The sequence below is a fragment of the Synchytrium microbalum genome, assembly GCF_006535985.1.
Source record: "Synchytrium microbalum strain JEL517 chromosome Unknown SmJEL517_scf0001, whole genome shotgun sequence".
NCBI lineage: Eukaryota > Fungi > Chytridiomycota > Chytridiomycetes > Synchytriales > Synchytriaceae > Synchytrium > Synchytrium microbalum.
Genome location: NW_022158350.1, coordinates 1,052,730 through 1,077,894, shown reverse-complemented (window position 1 = coordinate 1,077,894; position 25,165 = coordinate 1,052,730). Strand labels below are relative to the sequence as shown.

Sequence of the window (25,165 nt, the reverse complement as noted above, 5' to 3'; positions counted from 1 at the left end):
CATATTTAAAGGACAAGGTCGACAACCTGCATGTACGATGTCCAGGTGCATCTACTGCTACCTGTGAATGGATTGGATTGAGGAAGCAGCTGGCGGTACATTTGACTAAAGAGTGCAATTCTCCTGAAGGTATGTTATGCACAACAACAACAAAGAAAGTGCAACTGCTGTCACTATTTTCTAACGCTATAACAACTTTAGTCATAAGAATCATAAGTGCTATCGGCAAAAGCCACTCATTTGATGACGCTGCACGACCATCCCTCTCTTCTCTACACCCAAGCGTCATCAACACCCAACAAACTCCAGTTCACTATGTAAACGTAAATCCCTTGCAGCAAAACCCAGTCTTGCTACCACCACGCTCAAGCTCCTTCAGGCCAACCTCAGTCTCATCAGACACAATCCCAGAGGAAACAACCAGCGAAGTGATGGCTTTTGACGATGACGGACAAGTCCTCCCCACAGCACCAATCCGCCACTTATCTCCTACTAGATACGCAGCAGATGGGGACGGATACAACAAACGATACGGCAGGATCTCAATAGCAAACGCACTAAACGCAACACCGCTCGGAGCAGCCGTCCTGCCCGCTGATTTATTCCACAGCAATAGCAATCCACAACTTGTGACTCCGCCTGCATCACCAAACCAGCTGCCTCATTCCCCAGACTCGCCGATATTACAGCCCAAACCACATAATATCCCAGCATCACCGATATTAGCAGCCAAACAACACAGCTCTCCAGAGTCACCCATCCTGCACTCATCCAAGCCACCAACACCAGCCAAACGAGACAACAGCAAACGCAAACTCCCTCCTAGCGCTCTCAAAACCACACCACTGCAAACCCGACTGACGAGATCACGGTCACTACCAGCCACAGGATCACCAACCAAACTCCGCGTATCATTCGAGATCCCGGATCCAGCAATGACGAACGGGTATGAGAGTATAGAGTACAAGGAACGGGCGCTAAACCACAAGTATAATTTTGCTGAAGAGCAGGCTGCTCGTGCGGCCTCATCGAAAGCCATACCAGCACCGCAACCACAAGCACAGATAACTGTTACGCCAGTCAGAAACGATGTGGCGCCAGCTGAAGGGATGCGGCCACCACCAACGCCTGAATTGACTATGGTTGTAGAACACAACGAAGCTGTAGTCATGGAACCACTCGTATTGAAACCACAGCAGGAGTATCAGATAAAGCTAGATTTCGATGATATGATGAACGACTTCCCGTCGTTTGATACGGTTGCTCGTGGGAGGACGATGAATCGTATCAGCACGTAAGTGGGTAAAGAGTAAGTTTGGGGGAGTATTGGGGGGATTGAGAACTTATAAATGGGCGAGTATATACATGGTGTGCTTGGGGGTATATTGGGGGAGCTAATAAGTGGGGAAAGAGTAGGTAGCTTTTAAATTCGCCTTGAAGAGAAATAATTTTTGGTAGTCTCGTCTTAGTTTTAGTTTAACTAAGTAACAAAGTAATTTTCCAATCCATCATCTGTACACGAACCAACAACACAAATTATTATTTCTTTACTATTTGGGGTGTAAGAGCAAAGATAAATAATAAATAACGAAGTAAAAAGGCAATGAACTTGCAGCATTAGCGCAAACATAGGTGTTGCTTTTCCTTTGGACTCCACACGTATATTATAAGAGGGTGTTTAAAAGTAGAGAAATTGTTCTAAATGCAAACAACTATTGAATTTCTAAACTAGTTGGTCAACGGAGCGAGATAATTGACTATTACTGGTGCATTAAACTACTTTGGCAACGGAGCGAGATAGTTGACGGGTACTGTCCCAACGCGCGACGTCCGTTGGTTTACAGCGACACCCCATCCGTCATCGAATACAGCCCTGGAAACACAAAACCGTTAGCATGACACAAAACACAAAAAACCTGGTACGAACGTACGTCAAAACGACCAAATCCCCAACTTCCAAAGCCAGCTCGTCCTCCATCGTAGGTGCATACTGTGCAATAGCACTATGAGTCGGCCGCTCATCAGCCGTACTTCCAAAACTAACCGGCCGCGATGCAGTTGCGATCGACGTTGCCTGACTATCCGGTCTCATTATCTTACTACTATTATTACCACCACTAGTATTCACGTCCAAAGCAGCCATATCATAAACATGTGACAACTCCTGCCGCAAAGCAGACGCACCGCCCCGATCATCTACCGAAGTCGCAGACGATCCACCGAGCGATGTGATTGTTGTTGCGGTTGAGATTGGACGGAGATATGAGGGGATACCTAATGGTGTGTTATTTATATTGGTGTTTGTGGGCGGCTCGGGTGCTATAGGGCGTTGCATTAGTTGTGGTGGTGGGGCGATTATGAAGGGTTGCTGCGGGACGATGTGGTGTGAGGAAGGTGGTTGTTGGTGCGCTAGGAAAACCTGTTGTTGTTGCTCACGCTGGAGCTGTTCACGTTGCTGCTGCTCACGTTGCTGCTGTAATACTTTTTCTTGCTGCAGTTGCAGTTCTCGTTGTTGTTGCTCTCGTAGTGCTTCGTGCTGTTGTTGGGGAGACAGCAATTGTTGCTGCTGCTGGAAGGCTGGCTGTTGTTGAGGTGGCATGACGTGATGCTGGTATTGTTGATTTTGCTGCTGCTGCTGGAATAACATGTCTCTATTCTGTTGGAATAGCTGATCCCTATTCTGCTGTTGCTGCTGCTGGAATGATGGTGCAGCGCCAGCGCCGCCCATCATAGGATTAATAGCTACAAGAGAAGGTGGTGTATTCCCCAATGCGGTCGTCCTAGTCGGGTTTGCTGATCTGGCAGGTGGTAATGGCGGTGCTGCTTTACCAAGTAGGGAAGCGGAGAAATCACTATCTCTACTATATGTTCCTCCTCCACCACCACGTTCAGACATTGTCGATGTACCACCAAACGATGGACGTACGGATTCGCGCCACTGATTTACACCACCGATTTTAGAGTCCCGTCTAACATCCTCATCTGATCCTCGTAGTTTACGGAGTCGGTAGAAGGCATATGCCATGGCGGCTACAATAGCTGCTAGTACAACAGCACCCGATACAGCAGCCCCAATAATCGTAGCCGTGCTTAACCCACTACCAGATGTTGATGCTGCAGCTGCTACAGCCGTTGCAGATGCATACGGCGACGAAATCAACAATCCGGGTGACGGTGTCAGCGACGGGAAAGTTACAAGTGCTCCAGACACAGTAAAGTTCGGCGCGACAGCTTGCCATGCATTAGTTCTAGCATCCAAGAAATGGATATTGGTATCCCCGTTTGTAGCAGTAGCAGCTGGATTCCCTCCATAAACCGCCATCCACACTCCAACAGCAGCACCGGCATGCCCAACCCGTGCATATGGCGCATTGGTAGCTACTACCTGCGTCCATGCATTACTAGATAGATCTAAATACCACGTGTCACCCAACACGTTGTTGGAATCCGTCTGTCCTCCAAACACGTATATCTTGTTATTCAAAAACGCACATCGTGCGCCAGATCGCACACTTGGCTGCGTTGTTCCTGTATATGCGACCTTGGACCATGAGTTCGCGGTTGCGTCGTATATGTATGCGTCGTTTAAGGCGTTTGTGGGGGTTGTTGCAGATGCTGCGTTGAGTTTCGATGTACCGAATAACACCATCATGGATGTGGACCCGATACGCACTGCACAGTGATCGTATCGTGCGGTTGGCGCTGTACCGCTTGCTCCAACTGTTGTTGTTGCAAGTGTGGTTGGGTTTATGGTTATGAATTGGCCGTTGCCTGCTATTGCTGTTCCGTTGGAGTCTTTGCCACCTGTTATAAATGATGATGAGAAATATGTCTCACTAGTGACGATGCTACACTAATGTTTCTCAGCACTCACCGAAGACATATATCCTGCTACTCAAAAACGTCATACTATGCATTCCACGACCGACAAGGACATCAGCAACACCCGTTAACGCTTGCTGGGTCCATATACCACTAGGCGAAGTGGCTACATCGAAACGTAAAGCCCATAATGATCCAGCTGCGTATACTGGTCTATCTGGCAGTTGTCCAGTGCTCGTACCGCCTAAACAATCAATCATGAGAAAGTATACATTGAAACAGTGAAATATAGCTTACCAAAACAGTACGCAACCTTCCCAGCACCGTCTGGGTCAACTCCACAGGTATGATCTCTCACATCAGGCATAGCAGTTCCAGTTGCAGTGTTTGTGTACAGCGCTTTGTTAGAATATGTGATTCCTTGTACAGAGTTCACAGCAGCAGTTGATACAGCTACGAAAAAATAGGTTGTCGGATTCGTTGGTGGGTCCGACAAAAATTGTATGTGGTAGCTCAACAATGTTTGGAGCATTCTCCAATCAAGAACAGTAAGCAAACTAATCCAAACTTACGGTCTTGACCTCCATGTATCGCTACACTATCACTCCAGACCATCAAAGCTCCGTTTCTTCTGGATGCTCCCATGTAAACTTGACCATTTGCCAAACCCAAAAAACATAGCAAAGCAACCAACGGTCGCTCAACGTTTACAAGCATGTCTGCAAGAGAGCTAGTAACAGCTCTAGATTACAGGCTTTTGTCCTAGTGGTATCTTTTGTAGATTTCCTTGCTGACGGTAAAGAGTGTGGCTAGTTAACTACCCCTAACGGAAAGAGAGCAAGGAACGGACACATTCGGAGGTTACAAGTCTCGAACAACAAGAGCATAGTAACGCGATTCGTTTATAGGTTTGAACCAGTGTTTCTGGCCGTACACTTTATAAATATTCAGAGCACTAACAAGTAGCACGTTAGTTAACACGCTTTGATTTTTCTTGTACAAAGTTCTTGCACCGACTAGTATCAATGCTCGATCATATAAAAGGCCTTAAGTTTATTGGTGCTGTAAAAGTGTGTGGTGCGTGAGAGAGTCCCCAAGATTTAGTGAAATGCGTGCTTTTTAAAAGATATCTTACAAATTATGTTGGTTCTTTCTTGTGTCGGTGCGTGTTTTTGTAAGTCGTTAGATCTGCCACCGTTATTACGAACCAGTTAATGTCATATAGGTGCTTTTAGACCTTGCCAGCGTTACCAGGAACCATGGCGTTCATAGGTAGGAAGCCTTGTTTGCCTGTACGTTGGTTTATACCATAGCTCCAGCCATCTCCATATTGCTCTCTATTTTACAAAAACGGAAGATTGATAATTTAGTCAGTTTAATACGTTCCCAGTCATTGCCAAGGAACTGGAAACTTACACAACCGTCACACGATCGTTCACCGCCAGTTCCATTTCATCATCACGTCTGGGCGTATAAGCCAGCGCACACACCATCAAAGTTTCGCCCGCTAATACTTGCGTATTACTAGGCCCTTTCTGTGTAGCTTGATACGCCGGTGGGGGTGCATCTGATACAGCAGACAACGGTTGTTGCGACGATCCAACACCCAGATTCTGCTGCTGCGTATTCACCCGTGGTTGTGTAGCATACTGTATAGGTTGAGGCTGCACATTTTGAGTCCCACCAGCAACTCTCGGTGCAGTGGAATAGTGTCCTACGCGTCTTAGCGGTTGAGGTTGTGTTGAATACCCGCTGCTACTACCACCCTCTGAATCTGATAATAAAGGAGCTGTGACGACTGACGCGGGGCGTTGCCTAGACATGTTTCCATTATTATTATGATTTGTGTTTGGGAATGTTTGCGGCATTGCATATATGGGGTTGGCGTATCCATCGAGCTCTACATCTGATGGTACCATGACTTTACCAACTGGTGGACGATATCCACTTCGTCCCCCTCCGGACGGTCTGTTTCCTGTTGCGGCCATCAGACCATTTCGACGGCCAAAGACTAGACATAAAATACCAGCTATTATTACCGCCACTATTGCTGCTAAGACACCGCCTATGACAGCTCCAATCGGTACATTGCTGCCAGAACTACTAGCCAGAGGTGTCGAAGATGATGACGTCGAAGGTAATGGCAAACCACTTGCTGAAGGAGAAGCTGCCGGTAGCGTTTGACTCCTTGTAGGCGATCCAGACGGCGATGCAACTAAACTAGGTGATACTGCAATTGAAGCTGACGGTGAAGGTATACCAGTACCAGCTAGCACCTGTGCTTGAGCTGTGATGGCTGATAATACATCGCTCGTATGTATGAGAATTATGGAATATGAAGCTATTGCAACTGATGCCTGTGGTGTCCCTTGTATCTGATAAGACTGAACTGATGCGTTGAAAACGAATGACAGTCCAGTTGGAAGATCTACACGAGAAATGCTGTCAAAACGAGCTTGTGTGTTAAAAATAATGATAAATATTAATATGTTATGTACCAGGACTGATGCACGGAGCACTGGCAAGCAGATTACCAGTCGGCGAGCCTGGGGCGGCTATCATTATTGGGAAAATAGCAACACCAGATGTCCAAATATATGGGCCTGACGGTGTCAGCCCCGAGTATCCCGCGGCTTTTGTAGCATTGCTCGAGCATCCCGAAAACAATTGAGCACACTATATAAAGCGTGGTTTCGTCAATGGATGTGTTTTGATCAAACGAGGCCAAAACCAATCCTTACAGTGTTGCTTCCAGCGCAACAATCACAGACACAAGCTCCATCTGCAGGTACAGAAGTGCATCCCACTCGGCTTCCCGTTACAGTGCAACTAGTCGCTCCAAACGATCCTAGAATGACAAAGTGAGCAATGTTGGAGTGTCGAGGAAAAATCATCGAGCAAATGTCAGACATGGAATTGTGTGGCATTTTGCCATATAGAAAAGCATTACAGAAACACTTCTCTGTGCATTCCTAGCTCTCTGAATTGCGATGAGCGAGCTTTCCACTTCTCAAAAAAACTTACCACAAGTAAAAACCTGAGCGATTTGAGTAGACAACAGGAAGAGAAGACATATAATTCTCCTTGTAAGCATCTTCACCAACTGAATCTTGCCTCTCAGCCTCGTTCCCGATCTAAAAAGTTATTGGTGGATTGTCTCCCTGTGACCTTTTGACCGGGAGTACATTGCGGGAAACGTACAACGTGCAAGACCAGCGATCATCAAGATCTCAGCAACACATCCTTGTTGCCCACAATTCTTCTGAAGCATAACCGCGGTGATCGCTCAGAAGAAACTCCAAACATCCAAAACCACACGCATCACGATCAAGCATTAGAGGATTTAACTTTGTTATATTATTTTAGTTGGCAAAGGATATATATATATACATTGGAGCAAACACGAAGCGGCATTTAACCACCGAATCCGTATAGAGTTCTTCCTTGTCTTTTGAGTGCATAGACAACATCCAATGATGTGACGGTTTTACGTTTGGCGTGTTCAGTGTATGTTACTGCATCCCTGATGACGTTTTCTAAAAAGACTTTGAGGACACCACGAGTTCTAATTGAACGATGATACGTTAGGAATGTGTGTATGCGACTAATATCATCCAAGATCCCAATGATTGCAACTTACTCTTCGTAGATCAGACCAGAGATACGTTTGACACCACCTCTTCGTGCAAGACGACGGATAGCAGGCTTGGTGATTCCTTGGATGTTGTCACGAAGAATCTTCCTGTGACCTAAGTATGCATAATTCAGTGATAAATACCTTGATGGTGATTGATGCAGGACGTAAATGAATTGAGCATAGCAGTAGTAACTTACGTTTGGCACCGCCCTTTCCTAGACCTTTACCACCTTTTCCTCGTCCAGACATATTTTATATGTTGTTGTGTTGTGTGGTGATAACTTTTGGTTGTTTAATGGGATTCACTAGCTGGGAATTTCGTTCTGTTAAGTAGTGGTGCGTTTGTTTTATAGCCGGATTTGTTTTGATTTCATGTGCACAGTGGACCCTGGACTTCGCAATGTTTTGTTGTGTTGGCAACTGTGCACTGTGGTGCCCACCAGCAGCTCATTGGTCAGTGAATATGCGAAGCAAATGTGCCAAATCTCATTGTAAACAAACTGGGAAAGTATAAAAGAAACGTATTTCGCCCCCTAACAAAATCTTATCCAAACCACTCTACGTCATAACCGAGTCGAATCTTCAATCGTTTATACCAAAAACTCATCAGACATGGCTCGTACCAAACAGACAGCAAGAAAGGCAAGTGACCAGTACGATGGAACTATCTGTTTTCATCAAGGATCAACCTAGATCTAAATTTTTAACCAACCACTATTTTTCTACCTAGTCCACTGGTGGAAAGGCTCCAAGAAAACAATTGGCCACCAAGTCTGCCCGTAAATCTGCCCCTGCTACCGGTGGTGTCAAGAAGCCTCACAGATACCGTCCAGGAACTGTCGCTCTTCGAGAAATTCGTCGGTATGTCTTACATCAATGCATTTACATCACATGGTTACTACGAACTCAGAACCCAGTCTCATTCCTCCATTTCCATCTTACCAGATACCAAAAGTCTACTGAACTCTTGATCCGAAAGCTCCCCTTCCAACGTCTGGTTCGTGAAATCGCTCAGGACTTCAAGACTGATTTGCGATTCCAATCGTCCGCTATCGGTGCTCTCCAAGAAGCTGCTGAAGCCTACCTCGTCGGTCTCTTTGAAGACACCAACTTGGCTGCCATCCACGCTAAACGTGTGACCATCCAACCTAAAGATATTCAACTCGCTCGCCGATTGAGAGGAGAACGATCTTAAATATAGTATATAGGCCAGCTGAATTTTTCCATAGTATTATTATAGTAAACCCAAATATAAACAATCTCTTGCACCAAAAGTATATCAATCGTGTCTTGCCATTTTGGTTGTGTGCAGCGCTCTTCAAACTTCAACATTTATTCTTCATCACATTTAATAAACTCCAATTACTTCAAACCCCACGTTATGACACCTCATAGCTTATGGCTATATATTCGTCGTCTCTCGTCAAAGATCCTCTCACGTCTCTTCACCTTCTCTTCGGGCTCATCAACAGGCGGCCCACCGAATTCTTTCACTAGACTCATATGATAATCAACTTGTGAACGTAACGGGTCAAATCCCATGTATTTTCGAGAGTCTAGTGCCACACCTCTCGTTTTGGCCTTTTCTACTTCAAACTGTCTCATGGCCTCTATACTGGGTAGTTTAGCTTCTCCGCTAAAGACTTGTTTGATGGCCTGACATTGGTAGTCTACGATTGTGAATGGTTCTATAATTTCAGAAGAGTGTTAACATAGCAATGTCAAGTCAGACGTTGTCGACAGACAGCTCTCACCAATCTTCATTGGCAAACCAGGGAAAGCCAGCGTAGGATTCGGTATATAAAACAGGTACTTGTACAGATTATGTACCGTTTTACCATCAGTGATCAAATCAGGTATTGATTTCAAGAAAGGATACGAATAGAGATACCCTGTAGCTAATAAAAGGATGTCTGCTCTGACTTGCTGCCGGTCTGAAAATGTAATCAGATGTTCGTCTATAGATTTGATTTGAGGGACTAGATTCACGTTTGAACCGGCAAACAGTGGGTGAAGTGCAGTTGGATTCCGAACTGACAAGTATGATTTTGTGATTTTTGATATTTCGTTGGCAATGTCTAGTCCACTAGGTCCTAATAATTGTGTTTGATCGTCATTGATGCCTATGAAAACGACCACCTCAAAGGGCCATATACCTGCACCGACCACTACCACAACCTAAAGAAAGACGCAATTGAGTGAAACGGATTCCTCACATGAAAATCAAAGGAGACAGTGCTTACCTTGTCCTTAAACTCTGAAGCATGGCGATAATCGTGAGAGTGAATCACTCGTCCTTGAATTCAAACATGTGTGTAAGCTCACTATTGCTGCAGCGTTTACTTCACATCTTGCTCACCTTTGAAAGAATCGACAGGTATATCAGAAGCATACGTAGCCGAATAATGGCCATTACAAACTACAACAGCATCAAACCTCTCATCAACAACCTGACTCCCAACAACAACTCCATTCTTCGCTGCCATCCTTTTCACAATCCAAAACCCATCCTGGTATCTCACATCCGTAACAATGGTATTGAATACAATATGTTTCTTTAACTGGAAATGGTCGGAAAGCTCGTGAATGTACTTCAAGACTGCACGATGATGTGGAAACGTGTCGGGATGTTTGAATGGAAAGCCTCGTATAGACATTAGATCTGGTGGGAGATTCGTTACCAGATTTGGATAAATGGCGGACGTGATTTGTTCTGTTGCGTCTGGTAAGGGTGTTCTTAATGAAGTTATGTCGGAGCTGGTTTGCTCAGTGTAGTGCCTACAGAAGCATAATTTAAAGATTAAAATGAGTTCAAAATATCAAAACATTGCGAATGCAAGCAATAGTTGAGTCTCCTCGACGTGCCAAATTCCTCCAATGTAATCAAAGCGTTCGAATGCAGCAATTTCGAACGAGTCTTTCAAGTGCTTGATTGCAGCTAGACCGGCGATGCCTCCTCCGCCTACGATGGCTACACGCTGTATCTTCTTGGCGCTATTCATCGTTATTGGCTCGTTATATTTGGTGAGTGACGTCGGCTCTTACAAAAACGAAACTGATGTTTGGTGTGAGTCAAATAGAAATTCACAAATGGTGATCGGTGGATGAGACTCTAAACTACCTAATTCAATGCATTAACGGCATCACTTTTCAGGTGTTTCTTTTCCGTCAACTGGGCTAGGCTCTCGTCTATTCCCATATCATCAAGATGGTCCACAAATTCGCTGCAACGCATCGAATGACAATGAGTCAGCCATTCACGTTCTTGTGATTTTATGGACTCTTTGTACATGCAGGAACTACTTTACAAAATTGAGCAAATTGGGATAGATACCAGGAGGAACCAAGAGAGTTTTGAGGAGAAGGCTGTAGTAAAAGGAATAGATGGTGAGCAGCGATACTTGCTGATTCAATCGTGGATCTGACTGTTTTCAAAGAAGAAGTTGTAAGAGACTTGCAGAGCCAAGAAAGATACTGGCATCCTTGAGGCTTCATCTTGCCAACAAAAGACCAGCTGCCAAAGTAACTTACTCTCAGTAGCGAGTTTGCTTGGCAGCTTCCTTTTCAGCCTTGGCAGCTTCCTGTTCAGCCTGCCCACCAAGCTTACGTTGCTCGCCTTCCATTTGCTTTTCAACATTCCCAGTCATTTTGCCAATACCGGTCTATCAAGTCAATGATGTCATTTACCCTGTCGATGATGTTCTGAATCTGCATTACCTCGACACCACCCATCATCTTTTCTTTCATTCCATGAATGGCAGAAGGAGGAGCGTCTGAACCAGTAGTAGTGCCTGAAGAATATCCAGTGTCTTGACCATAAGTAATTGATGAAGGAGCTGTTGTGGAAGTTGAGTATCCTCCTGTCGTAGCAGCTGGGTGACTGGTGGAGTGTCCAGTTCCAGTGGTTCCAGGTCCACTAACGTGGGTTCCTGAAGTTGGGTGACTGGTGGCCGAATATCCAGTTCCAGTGCTGACGAATGTAGATCCAGTAGTAGATGATGAAGTGTTGTCGTATCCAGATAATCCAGCAGTAGTAGAAGAGGGGTGACCAGATGCAGTGGTGCCACTAAGAGTTTCACTAGCGGTTGATGTATCACCTATTTGGAGATTGTGAGTGTTACCACGATGTCAGAGAGATCGAGGTGGGGATGAAGGTTCAGAATGATTCATATGTGGCAGCATATCATCGAAGCGATGATTGTGATTTCTCGATCACCCAAATGCTTAGACCGTACGCTCGTTCGTGCGGTCGTGTAAGACCTTATCGATGCTTCATAAATGTTGACTTTCGCGCATTTAGCACTTACCAGGAAGCTTGCCAGTCATGCCAGTGACGTTGCTCTGGTTGTAGTCTGGAGTAGGAGACATGATTTCAATGATTTTGGTGTAAAGTTTGTTGGTTGTCTTGTATGGGAGCTAGTGTTGAGGGTTTTGCAACAGTCAGTTGTGCTCTGTTGGGATTCGACACATAATATACTGATATACTGTAGAGCTTACTTGGTAGTTGTTCTTTTCTTGACTTGTGCTTTCGCCTTGTTGTGAACTTTTGTGAGAGTATGTATGTTGGTGTTTTGTGCCAGAGCGAGGTGCTATCCACACGTGTGAACATTCTACCAAAGCACATTCAACCTGTGCAAAGATCACGAGTTGAAAGTTTTACAATATTACAGACGTCTTCTGGACTGGCCGACGAAAATAGTTCAGTTGCGTCCGCTTCTCAAGAATTTGATCCAAGTCATATTAAAGCTGATTTGTTCAGTGTGGTGGCTGCGTACAGAGTATATGAGTGCCGGTGAGCTTGTGAATTTAACTACTTCAAATGTACCTGGTAGTTTTGTTTTGGTTGGGTCCTAGAATAGTCTCGATGAAATCAAAAACGTTGGTGTGCAGCAATTTCAAAAGCATCTGTTCAGAGTTTGATTGCGATTAAACCAGCGATGCCGCACCCGCTTATTGTGGCTACATACCGTTTAAATATCTTGTCTTGGTAATATTTCTTGCACTTGACTGGTAGTGGTGGTGGGTGGTCACAGATGTCACATGTTCGGAAATCAATATGGTGGCACTACCAATGGTTTATTGAACAGCTCCATATGTTAATGGCTGTTTGCTAAAACTACAAAGTTCTCAATCAACATCGTATAGCCGTTGAATGGAAATTCGGAGATATCGCAATGAAGCCTGAAGACACACAGGACGTATGATTTATGGGGCATTTTATTGCGCACAAACTATTGTGATTGTACAATTTGAACAATTTTGTGGATACCAAGAGGAATCAAGAGAGTTTTTACATGATGCAAGATCTAAATTGGATGAACCGAGATGTTTAATTTGGTGCTTGTGAAGAATTCCAGGCGAAGTATCCAACTGACGTACCCTTAATTGCGGACTTGCTTGGCAGCTTCTTGTTCCTGTGCTCCAGCCTGTTTGCGTTGTTCGCCGCCAACTTGCTTGTCCACGTTGCCGGTCAGTTTACCAACACCAGCCTATTATTGACGGAGATACGTTTAAAATCTTGATAGCAGTGATTGAAAACATGGTATGGTAAAAACCATGGTGATTGAATTTAGAGCTTTGACTGACCTCCATTGCGCCCAAGACTTTTTCTTTCATACCATGCATGGCTGAAGGTGCATCTGGACCAGTACCAGAAGTGTTGGAAGATCCAAAAGTGTTGTTGTTGGATCCACTAGTAGCGTTGGTGGAATATCCAGTGTCTTGGCCATAACCAGATGGAGCAGTGGCGGAACCAGAGTATGCAGAGGCTCCAGTAGAAGGTTGACTGGTGGAGTAACCAGTTCCGGTAGATCCAGTAGTTCCAGAAAGACCAGAGTTGAGGCCAGAGTTGCCGTAACTTCCCACATCAGCTTGGCTTGTGGCAGAGTAGCCAGTGCCAGTGTTGCCGTATTGAGTAGAACCGGTAAGACCAGATGACGAGTTAACTCCGGATGAAGAGTTGAGGCCTGTGGCAGAGTTGTCGATTCCGTAACCAGCGTTGCCAGCGAGAGCATCTTGGGAGGTGCTGGTTGGGTTACTACCTGTGAACATAGAAAGTGGAAGAGGTTAGAACGTGCGTATAAGGCAAACATCGTGACAATGCGTCTGTGAACCATATTGATCATAGCAATCAAACATACCGAGACGATCACCGGTCAATCCTGAGCCAGAAAGAGAGTTACTGTTGTAGGCAGACATGTTTTATGTTTTGTTTGAGTGTTTGGAGTAGTTCTTAGTTTTAATGTTCTTCGATTGCTTGTATTGTGTTTTTGCAAATGTGAAAGTTGGTCGCTTTAAATAGGGGTTTTGAAGCTTCGCCGCAGAACTTAAGTTAGTGAAGGTTTTTTGAAGGTTCCTGGCACAACAAGCATGAATTTGCACGTGTTCTGCCGCAGAATAAGATGGAAGGTATAAGGTTCCTATTGGTAGTCTATGATTTGCAGACAATCTTTTTAAGCTTTATATGGAAACTCAAAACGCCATACACACCCACGCGGTTATGTGTTTGCTATCAGGTACGTACCAGTTCGATTTTGACGCGTCAGAGCGTTAGTGTGTGTATTTTCTGAGTTCTCGTTTACATACCATCTGTGTAAACGACAAAGAAGGTTCAATTCGGGGTTTTCGGCGAGCTGATGTGTTTCAACCGCCAAGACTCAAGACAGCACGCAATCTAATTTCGAGACAGCCTATTCTGTATTTAACTTCGTTTTGTCGATCAAACACGTTGTATAAAGTCATCAAGTTTTATGGTTGCTGTGAGCACATGCCGAAACACAAGCCATGAAGCAGTTTCACGTCTAATACTAGTACAGCACAACTACCACCTCCTACAATCCTGATACAATCGCGGTGTACATTCGAACGACTTAAATCCCATATGCTTTTGAGATCTGATGCGTCCACTCTGCTTCTGGCATTCTCCCCTCCAAATTGTTTCACGTCTTCAAGGTTTAGCTTCCCCTGCTGAAGGTATCTTTAAAAGATCGACATTGAGAGGCTACGCCATTTGAATGGATCGGTGTTTGCTAGGTGAGGGGCTGTTGAAAACCAATTGTCACGAGAAGCCAACAGGTTTTCGACACAAAACGTGCCGATCTTCATAAACAAACCAGGGAAGCCTCGCGTGATGTTTAGAAGATATTACACGTGCTTGTACAGGCGATGGGGGGCTTTAGCATCGACAAGCAACCATGGTATTGGCTTCCAAATGGATATGAAAAGATACGAAGAGAGACATCCAGGAGCCCGTACGACTATATCTGCCCTAAGTGCTCCTGGTCTGCAAAAGCGATCACATGTTGGTCCATGGTTTGGTTTGACTGGCTAGCTTCACATTAGAGCGTCAAAGAGTGGTCGAATACCAATCGGAACAGGAACTGACAAGTACGATTGCGTGACTTTGGATGCTTTGTTGCCAGTGCCTAGTCTCGTATAGATTAGCCAGACGACAGCAACAGGAGTTTGAAACAAATGTCACTTCGACCTCATACACGGGAGCTTGGTGATAATCGCGAGAGTGATATACTCGTTCTGAAATCAAAAGGGCAGGTACGCTCACTTTGGTGAGCAGTCTCTTCACATTCATCTCCTCCTTCAGCTTCCAACCTTACTGCACTGTACTCTGGCAAAGACGGCTTCCCTGTCTTACCTTCGTTTCAGACCTCCATAGACCATTTAATAACTCAGAAGCGTAACAGCAGCGTTGAATCCAAGATGTTCTAGAGCTCCGAGCGGTCTGCAAGGGCATGAATGCTGCGTTTACTATGATGTTGCAAGGTGTCTTGATGCTTGAAGGGGAAACCCGGTACAGACATTAGATCTGGTGGATAATTCGTCACTAAATGTGAATAGAGGGCCCGACGTGATTTTGTTCTGTTGCGACTGGTAAGACGAGTTTTTGACAAAGTTATGTCGGAGCTGGTTTGCTCTGTGTAGTGCCTGCGTGCTGATGATTTGACGGAAGTATTGAGTTCAAAGCATGTTCAATGTAAACATTAGTTAAAATGACTTGTTACGGCGTACCAAATATTCCCAATGTAATCAAAACGTCCAAATGCAACGTTGCAAAGTCCTGCTGCTAGTGCTAGATTGCTACCAGACCAGCGATAGCTCCTCCGACTATCGGCTATAATCGCTACATACCGAATGATGTCTTGGCAGGACCCGTTGCCAATGGTTTCCCTCAGAATTCTGCAATGAAACACTCTTTTGCTTTTCGAGGTTAAAACGAAACTTTGTAAATGGTCATCGGTGGATGGACCTCTAGACTGCCTTACTGATGACATTGATCACCTCATATTTCCATTATATCCTACCTTTCAACTCGGCCAGCTTGTTGCTCGTTGCCAAACATCATCAGCTGCAACTTTAAAAACAGCCCACATTACATAGTCGCTTTAAAAGGCAACTGATGTACAATTTCAAAGTTGAGTCGCTTTCAAATGCAAGTGATTTACGATTTTACGTGGACTATATTGTGCATATTCAATGATGTTTTACAAAATGAGCATATTGTGGAGAAATTTCAAGAGTGACTTTATACTGGATGAATTTATCGAGTTTGTTTGGCAGCGATCTTCTCCTGTGCGCCGGCCATTTTTCGTGCATCTCCTTCAGCTTGCTTGTCCAGGTTGCCGGTGAGCTTGCCAACACCAGCCTATTTGTTTAAGGTTAGGTTACATGTTACAATTGTAGAGGAGACTTTTCACGATCTTACCTCTACAGCACCAAAAACTTCTTCCTTCATGCCATGCATTGTAGAAGGTGCTTGTCCATTAACACCAGCACCAACAGCGTTGTTGGGAGCATAGGCATTTTGTTGACCGTATGAGGGTTGGCCGAAAGCAGTGGTTCCTTGTGTAGTTCCGGCAGTTGAGTGAGGCAAGTAGTTTCCAGCAGTTGTGTGTGCGTTGTTTGAGCTACCGAGAATGCCTCCAGCTATTGAAATCAGGATGGCTTCTTCAGATGGGACAACAAGTGAAAATCAGAAGGACGACAGATCTTACCTGGTAGGTTGTTTCCGTTGGTGTTTGGGATTCCTTGGTTGTAGTTAGACATGTTTGATGTTCTTGTTTTGCTTTCCGGAGAGCTGTTTGGTGGAAGGCGTTAGTTATTATCAGACCAATGCGATGCAATGCAATGCGGTGCGATGAAAGAGATGTAAGTTCATACGTACAGTATTAGAGATTGGTTGTTATGTTATTTTGCAGAAGTTGTTTTTTGAATGTTAGAAGTTGAGTGCTTTCGCCGCAGATTAAATAGTGGTCAAGATGTGCCGTCGAGATGTGAAGGTTTTTCGTGTTAAGGTTCTTGGCGCGAAGCATGGGACTTGAGCTCGTGATCTGCCGCCGAATGAGCTAAGAAGGTTCTTAATTGTTTGGATGATCTACACGCAGCGTCTAAACGTTAATATCAAAACTTCGGACTTAACATGTCGTAGATCTTGCAATCAGTCCGCGAATTTCAGTCATGATTTTAGACCACCATTTTAAGTTATTATTGTTTCAGACCCTCGAAATATGCTATTAGAGACGGCACCATCTCACATCTAGTAGTAACAGTTAAACCTTAATAAATGCGAAATCGAAAAACATATGTACCTGTGATCCAATTGATGCCAAAATCTTGAAGCTTCCAATACACCAATATAATGCGTTGCCGCGGCAGTAATAACCAGGACGTGGAAGATTTGATGTGAATGACCCTAACAAAAATTAAGCATTCAGCAAACAAGACAAGATGCATGTAATTTCGGCCACATTCCGATTGTTCGACTTACAAACAGGTCGAACCTTCCTGGCCACCAACGTTCTGGGATCTTCAGGCCGTACATCAATGCTCCCAGCACATACTGAAATCCCATTAGTACAAGTGGCCCGATCGAGAAACTTCTACTGCCGAATGAGACGCCATAGAGTTGAATGGCATGTATAACAGGTATTATTCCTGAAAGTCCCAGTACCAGAAATAGACCCTGCAAGCTTGCATGTTAGCGAGTAAGTCGAATACTGTTGGCTTGCAAAGGTTGTTGAAACTCAGAAGACGAGAGTCGCTTCACCGTACCGTTCGCAGCCAGAGCCATTTTCTAGCATAGAAAGTAGGAAGAATAACCACACCAATCTAAGACCGGTATTGAGTGCTTCTGGTCCATCAAGACCGATTTCAACAAGCATGGTCAGTTTTGCAACATCATACCGTAGCGATGCCAGATATGACAATCCCAGACATGTACAATATCTGCAATGAAGGACGGCAGTAGAATCCATAGTGCAGAACTGGAATATAAGACCCACTATATGTTTCAAACGAGAGTTGAAATCCTTGAATTTGAACTGAATTTGAACTGAGATTGAGCTTCCAGATGATGCTATACATACATTATTAGTACCACAATCCCACAATAGTCTAGTTGGTTCCAGCCAAGTGACACTCCAGGAGAATGGTTGCTGTGAAGGCCAAAATTGTCAGCACAGGTTCAAGAGTTCAGGACATAATTTTGCAATCTTACCAAAAGAGATGAAACAGAGTCGACAGTACCAAACAGACGATTGCCGACAACATGAACACCGAAGTCACAGTGACATCACTCCACCTATCACCAGATAATTGACTCCAAGATAACCCTGGTGGTATAAATGGCACATGGCCGACAGGCAGCGTGAATCCAGGCAGATGCGTCGACCAATTCTCAGTCCAAGTCGTGGATCCAAACGTGACGAGAAATAAAATCAAAAAAGCCAAAGATCCAAGTAAATGCGTCCAGATATTCCCAAATTCGTTATGCAGGTACCATAGCGAATGGGCACATTTGGTGTATGAGTATGTCACTGTTCGATAGTGGCTGAGAATGTATTGGTTAGACCGTGATAACACCCATTCGGGTAGCAGGTCCAGTGATTTGTAGATCCTGTCCGTGACATGGACTGGAGAGTTTTTATCGGGCTCAGACGATGCTGCAAGTGACTTTGATGTGGTCCTCCTCTTCATTTTTGACGTTTTGCGTCTAGCTGATAAATTTTGATGTTGGCGATTAGTTCTAGTAAGGCAGAGAATCACGTTCTGAATCAAAGCAGAATCTGTCGTCACGTTGTATACCTTGTTGAGAATGCTATGAGAGAAGATGTGAAGCCTTGTTTGCTCCGTCGGATTCACAGAATGGATGTTCCCAACTAGACGACTTGGCGATTCACAAACAGACAGCCCTTAAGCACTCATTTTGATACTCTGAAGTGATAAATAGGCTCTTGATGCGCCGTAGATTAGAATACAATTAGTGCTTTTTCATGTATCAACAGACTTTTTGATGGCAACGAAAGATGGTGACGCATGCAAGTTCCTAGCTCAAAGTTGTCGACTCAATGGAGGCTACTTTCAGATCTAGAACGCGTGAAATCACGTGAAATGAATGTTTCCTGCCCGTTTTAAGAACCTACAATCTGATGTGAACTGCGAACTTTTCGAGATTGCTTCGTGTTAACAAGTAAGTAGCCCAACAGACCAAAGAAGATGGAGGAGGATCCCAGCATATGCGATGACTTTAGGTATGACCTTGCCCGATCGCTCTTCTTCATATTAACTTACTTATTGGCCGGCACTTCTATATGTAGTCTTTTCAAACAAACTCTACGACATGCAAGAGTACTAGACGACGATATTGTGCCCAAGCAAGTAAACGTACTGTCCATTTGTAATATGAACCATGGAACTTATGTTTTCAATTGTAGGATAAACGCTGTAATGAGGGAAAAGGATCCACATCAAGCTTGCCAAATGTTTCTAGTCCAGCTTCATGCCGCTTACGAGTCTCGCGAGAGGTACGAGTCTACCAGCCGCTTCTAACTCTCAGGAGAGAGCTGCCTTTGGTCGCTTTGTCGATCGAACTTGCTTTGGATGACCGAAACTGACTTCGTTGCAACACATAGGCTCATAAACCGATGCATCAAGGTCGTTTCTGACGAGATTGATGAAAAGAAGACGTCTTTAGCGACAGTGCGGCTCTCTGGTCATCGTGATTTGAGGCTGGAGAATTCGCTTGGGGAGATAGAGGCTCGTCGACGCCAGATGTTGAACGAGAGGACCGTAGAGGATATTGTGAGAGATCAGACGCTGTCTATATTCAAGAGTCGATGCAGGCTGAAACTTCCTGCTGACTTTTTAGAGAAAATCAACTTTGAACGATCTACCGTGTAATTTTGTAATTTATATAACTCACCACGCAACAATACACCACCTTTCCTTTTGCATGGACACGACTCGAGGCTTCAAAGCTGTGTAAATCAGCCAGTCAGTCACGTTCAGTTGGTAGACTCGGGATTCCAGCCAGCGTTTCAGTTACAGTCAAACAAAAGCGCGGTGTGGCAGTGAATTCTCAGCAGTAACAAAAGTGTCAATTAGAGCCAAAGACTCGGGAAAGGCAGTGACAATATCTGAAAATGTCTCCATTCCCCTCCTTCATAGTCGCCAAAGTAAGTTGTTGGTTGAATTTGACGGATGCGCGTTTCTGGTTGTTTGTTGAGGTTTGAGGTTGACGAGGGAAGGCGCATGCGGAGAGATCTGCTCACCGCAAGTGTGGATAACACCTCTCGGAGCACTTATCTATAGTAGCGTTCGTTGGAACTATCGTCTAAATCTCTGTAATCATCACATCTCCAAACATCAACGAAAAACACAATTTCTGACAATGTCTGTTTCTTAACCACCTAGGCAAATGAATTTCTCATAAAAACTGGAATGGGAGTCGAGGACATCTATCTCTGCAAGAAATGCTGGGTGTATCCCTTCCAACGCGTCACTGTATTCAGTGTGTCCCCGGTAAACTATACTCTCTCGCTACAAGCTATGAGCGCTGAGAAATTAGAATTTACACTCCCCGCTGTCTTCACGATCGGGCCCCGAGATCAAGACCAAGATGCGCTCAAGAAGTACGCACGCCTCCTGAGTGGATCGTTTGATAAAAATAACCAGAGCAATGAATTGGAGGAGCTCGTTCGGGGTGTTATAGAGGGGGAAACACGTGTGATTGCTGCTTCGCTGACTATGGAGGAGATTTTTCAGCAGAGGAAGTTGTTTAAGGAGCAAGTTATCAAGAATGTGCAAAGCGAGGTATGTTGGTGTGATCGCACCTACTTTTCGGCCCATTGCTTAACCAGTTCTTTCTCAAATTATCAGTTAGATCAATTTGGGCTCTTCATCTATAACGGTGAGTAGGAGCGCTTGATTTGAGAAAGCCGTTTTTCGATCCAGAGTGTTTCGATCCAGAGAGTGAATCATGCGATGGTTGTGCCAAACCATGATCTAACCACCTTTTCAACACTATAGCCAACGTGAAGCAGCTCCAAGTGAGTGATCACAGCTACTCTAGCTTAACCTCGTGACCATTGTTCATCGACACCTCGCATACCCAGCATCGCTCGCTAAAAACCTTCGTTCTTAGGACACAGCCGGATCCGAGTACTTCCATTTCCTGAGACAGAAGACAGAGCAAGGCGTCGTCAATCAAGCCAAAGTGGACGTCGCTGAAGCCAAATACCGAGGAGACGTTGGGGAAAAGGTATAAAAAAAAAGAACTATAGCCTTGTAGTTTTGCCCACACAGCCTAAAATTCGTGATCTAATTAGGAACGGTCTGGTCTTACGCGTCGAGAGCAAGCTAGAATCGAAGCAGACACGGTATGCACCATATCAGGCCACCGTGCTTTCAAACCCTCGTATCAGTAAACTCAAATTCGAACTCCTAAAAGGTCATCTATGAGAATGAGAAGAAGGCCGATGTTGCTAAAGCTCAAGGAAGTCTCGCTACGAAGAACATTGAAATTGACAATAGTGTGCTTTTAGCACGTATTCAAGCTGATAAGAGAGCTCAAGTCGTGGACGCTGATCTCCAAAAGGTACGAAAGGCCGTTGCTCTTCAGTCATATATTTTTTTGCTAACTATATTATACTCACATAGGAACTTGAAATCAAATTGGCTGCCATGACGCTTGAAAAGCAGAGAAGTGATGTCTTGGCCAAAACCAAGGTCGATGCTGAAGGAACGATTACTATGGCCGATGCTGCTTTATACAAACAACAACGACAAGTCGATGGAGAGCTGTATGAGCGCACGAAAACAGCCGAGGGAAAGCTGTATCAACAATCTAAAGAAGCAGAGGGTATTCTTGCAATGTAAGTCTCAAGCACATCTCTTCATGATGATTGTAGGAACAAATTGTGATGGAAATCTGGCTGTTTTTTAGCTATGAAGCTCAAGCATCTGGTCTCAACCGTCTGAAGCAAGCTCTTGGAAGTGAACGAGCGGTTTTAGATTACTTGATGCTGGACAAGGGATTGTACTTGGATCTGGCCAAATCGAATGCTGAAGCGATCCGGGGGCTGCAACCCAAGATTACCGTTTGGAATACTGGATCTTCAAATGGTGGTATGTGCTTTTGTATGCTTTTCAACAGCGATATGCTAGTTTCCAATGTTTGCTTTTTCGTTAGAAACTGACACGATGAGACCTATTCGAGATGTGTTTCAAAGCATCCCACCTCTTTTGACTACAATTCAAGGTATAGCGCTGTTCTCATTGATTATGGCCCGAGGTAATCCTAACAGATGCGCTCCCTTTCTCGTAGAACAAACAGGCATCACTGCTCCAGCCTGGATGGCTAACATGCAGGGAGCCACTGCTCCAGCTCCAGCCCCGGTACCGACCAAACAAGTGAATGGCATCAAGGGATGAGAACGCTTTGATCTGATGATTCATACTGGACGTGGGTTCTTCTTTTTAACATGTTGAATTAAAACGCGGATTTTATATAGTTGTGAGAGTGTGTTTTTATTGTAAGTACTACCGCAGTAACAAATGCTTATAACAATATCTGTTTGACCATACTTTGGTACAATTTCAAGCCAAAGTTACATGTAGTAGGAGAGCAGGATGCCGTTGCGACTCGGTAGTTCCAAACTGATTTTCAGTCCTTGTAAATATCTCTGGCAGTTCTGGTACAGCCCTCACAATCCCTGTCCGAAGTACCAGCAACCTCGCCAACTCTTCTGGCGTACCTGATGACGTTAAAAAGACTATATCACCCACACTCTCAGAGTCCTCAGTATGACTCCTATTCATATGCACTATCTCAATAGGTGCACCATCATTCGACAGAGATTCAAAGCCTGCTATTTTCGTGAGTTCTACACCCATTGGTACAAACAAGAATTTCAGCTTTCTCAACCCACGCTTGGCCCGTGTGATTACTATCGGAGATAGCCAGCCTCCTATCAGATTTTCGAGTTTGCTAGTTGATGATAACTGTACCTGAGCCTGTACTGATGATGAGGACGATGTTGATATGGGTTGTTTTGTGTCGCTACGATTATAGGTGTTTGATATGCTTGGTGTGTATGGCGGTGGTTGGTTTGGATCTTCTATTGATGCATTTATATTGAAATTTGTTGAAGATGTCGTTGGATATAGGTCGTCGGCGTCGATTTCGACAACTTCAGCTTTTATCTCAATGTCGAGTGCTCGGAGCTGCAAGTCGACTACTTCTTTGGCGACGTTTCTCGGACAGTAGAGTTTTCCGTATCTAACAGGAAAGGAGATTGGTAAACGATATGCAATGTCACAGGATTGCAGTCCAGTCGTGAAGATTCAACACAGGCAGAGTAGGGTTCCAGGTTGCATCGCAAACGAGCATCCCCAAACGGCGCTCCTGATACATATTCGAATATGAATATCATTAAGCGGAGTATGCTTAGGGTATCTACCTCATGTAGTCCAAAACAACATTAAAGGCGTAAGGATTCAGGTCCACAAATAAATCAGACTTTGACGAAGGAGCCGTAATAGCAATAGATCGTGTGGAGTTAGCCATTATAGAGAGCTTGCAGTTTGGAAATTTGTTGAGGAGAGCATTGCTCACTAGAAACAGTGTTGATTTGTGACAGGGTTAAAACTGGCGCAATACAAAGCAACAAAATTGTTTCCATAGCAAGTTCAATACACTGAAATTGCATTCATATAACCAATTATGACCCACAAAACCCGCATCAACTGACGTCCACTGTTCAAGTATTCGTACCTTCAAACATTTGTCCTGAGACATTGAAGGTCGTAGTCAACCGTGTCTCTCCAGAATTGTTTCTACGTAACGGAGAAGTCATCGAAAGCTTGCTATTACTGCTACTATTGCTATTCATGGTGTCTTCGTTGCAACGTGAGTCCTCGTGTTGTTGGTTTGGAATTTTGGTTTTTTGGGGCGCAATGTGGTTCATCTGAGCGATCAGAGATGGTTATGATGACTGCACCCTCGCGTATACATCATATACACGTGATTTGACTCTTTACTGTGTTTTCCACACGTCGCCAAACAAGTTTTCGCGAACAACATCAGCAGATGCATTAGCAACACATGTATCGCTCGCTCTCACACATCACTACATAGTAGAATGACCGCTCGCTTACAACGTCTCAGGAATCTCCCAATATCCGTCACGGGTGGATTCTTCCTCTTCTTCACAGCATCGTATGGCAGCTACCACTATAACAAGCTCAAGTCAATACCATTACCACCGCCCACTATTCGAGATCCAAAGTTCCAGCAATTGCAAGTGTCTGTATATGACGATATTGCAAAAGGGTATGATGATGCCATTTCGTGGGATGAGTTCTTTATGGGACTCGGAAGGAGGAGGAAGCAAGTTACAGCACTTGCGAAGGTACGCTTGATGACGATGCTTTGAAATGGAGCTGAGCAGGATTTGAATGCTGATCAGCAAAAGTGTGGAATCGTAGGGTCGTGTTTTGGAACTAGCAGCTGGAACAGGCCGAAACATGTCGCTTTACAAACATCCTCCCACCAACAGCGTGACTATGACCGACATAAACACCAACATGTTGGAGGTCGCATATTATAAAATGAAAGAGACAAAACAAAACAAGGCACTACCAGAAATCAAACTGGCTGTAGCTGACGCTTCATCACTTCCGTTCCCAGACAACTCGTTCGACACAGTAGTCGACTGTTTTGGGCTGTGTAGTATGCCGGATCCTGTAAAATGTCTTCAGGAAATGAATCGAGTTGTCAAGCGTGATGGTAGAGTACTATTGCTAGAGCACGGTACTAGTAAAAGCTATGCATTTATTGCCGAGGCTTTAGATAAAGAAGCTCACAGTCATTCTAAACGATGGGGCTGCTGGTGGAATCGTGAGATTGAAGGTCTGGTTAGGGAGGCTGGACTTGAAATTGTGGAGCTGAAGAATTATCATTTTGGAACGACTTATTTCATTCAAGCCAGAAAAAAGTAGCAATTAGTAGTAGAATATTAGATATAATTTATATTTCTATGTTGCCTGAACTGACGCGCAGCTGGTCAACGAACTACTCAGAAAATCACGTTCGGCACACCTTCAACTTCAAGAAGTCACGAAGCAGCTTCATCCCCTCATTCGTCAATCCGCCAATTGTTTTCTGAGCTCGTTTCGATCAGAAAAGTCATCAAGCATGTCCCTCGTGAATACCGGAAAGGCTTGCTGACAGACACCGTGTCAATCACTCCAGGCAGTAGATGCAGAAATCTTCGCAATCGGATGCGATGGCTTCAGATTTATCTCGGTACGTACTAAATCAATGTATTGTCTATTCTTTTGCATGTTGTTTTAAGCAAATATAAACGTTTAGCTCTGCATCAATGCCAAACGAAACTGAGATGCTGGGAAGTG

The 25,165-nt window shown here is 44.5% G+C and overlaps 6 protein-coding genes across 6 annotated transcripts; 3 read left to right on the top strand and 3 right to left on the bottom strand.

The window, feature by feature from the left end:
• Positions 1–1,776: 1,776 nt before the first annotated feature.
• SmJEL517_g00280 (uncharacterized protein) lies at positions 1,777–7,708 on the bottom strand (the record flags this gene model as incomplete). Its single annotated transcript, XM_031166210.1, has 11 exons — positions 1,777–1,873; positions 1,932–3,804; positions 3,875–4,066; positions 4,120–4,275; positions 5,074–5,159; positions 5,239–6,250; positions 6,321–6,498; positions 6,564–6,670; positions 7,242–7,387; positions 7,463–7,571; positions 7,657–7,708. 11 exons carry the CDS (start codon positions 7,706–7,708, stop codon positions 1,777–1,779), a joined length of 4,008 nt encoding a protein of 1,335 aa, XP_031027991.1.
• Positions 7,709–8,117: 409 nt separating this feature from the next.
• On the top strand, positions 8,118–8,654 carry SmJEL517_g00279 (uncharacterized protein; the record flags this gene model as incomplete). Its single annotated transcript, XM_031166209.1, has 3 exons — positions 8,118–8,129; positions 8,190–8,320; positions 8,405–8,654. The coding sequence occupies 3 exons, from the start codon at positions 8,118–8,120 to the stop codon at positions 8,652–8,654; spliced, it is 393 nt and encodes a 130-aa protein (XP_031027672.1).
• A 194-nt stretch (positions 8,655–8,848) lies between these two features.
• On the bottom strand, positions 8,849–10,461 carry SmJEL517_g00278 (uncharacterized protein; the record flags this gene model as incomplete). Its single annotated transcript, XM_031166208.1, has 6 exons — positions 8,849–9,147; positions 9,214–9,552; positions 9,616–9,637; positions 9,703–9,755; positions 9,819–10,237; positions 10,286–10,461. The coding sequence occupies 6 exons, from the start codon at positions 10,459–10,461 to the stop codon at positions 8,849–8,851; spliced, it is 1,308 nt and encodes a 435-aa protein (XP_031027671.1).
• Positions 10,462–19,893: 9,432 nt separating this feature from the next.
• Positions 19,894–22,183, top strand: SmJEL517_g00277 (uncharacterized protein; the record flags this gene model as incomplete). The annotated part of the gene is made up of 11 exons (XM_031166207.1): positions 19,894–19,926; positions 20,165–20,563; positions 20,630–20,660; positions 20,780–20,799; positions 20,895–21,011; positions 21,079–21,129; positions 21,201–21,347; positions 21,410–21,624; positions 21,696–21,877; positions 21,942–22,010; positions 22,077–22,183. 11 exons carry the CDS (start codon positions 19,894–19,896, stop codon positions 22,181–22,183), a joined length of 1,371 nt encoding a protein of 456 aa, XP_031027676.1.
• Positions 22,184–22,348: 165 nt separating this feature from the next.
• SmJEL517_g00276 (uncharacterized protein) lies at positions 22,349–23,643 on the bottom strand (the record flags this gene model as incomplete). The annotated part of the gene is made up of 3 exons (XM_031166206.1): positions 22,349–23,030; positions 23,212–23,365; positions 23,526–23,643. 3 exons carry the CDS (start codon positions 23,641–23,643, stop codon positions 22,349–22,351), a joined length of 954 nt encoding a protein of 317 aa, XP_031027675.1.
• Positions 23,644–23,892: 249 nt separating this feature from the next.
• Positions 23,893–24,751, top strand: SmJEL517_g00275 (uncharacterized protein; the record flags this gene model as incomplete). The annotated part of the gene is made up of 2 exons (XM_031166205.1): positions 23,893–24,162; positions 24,239–24,751. 2 exons carry the CDS (start codon positions 23,893–23,895, stop codon positions 24,749–24,751), a joined length of 783 nt encoding a protein of 260 aa, XP_031027674.1.
• Positions 24,752–25,165: the final 414 nt, after the last annotated feature.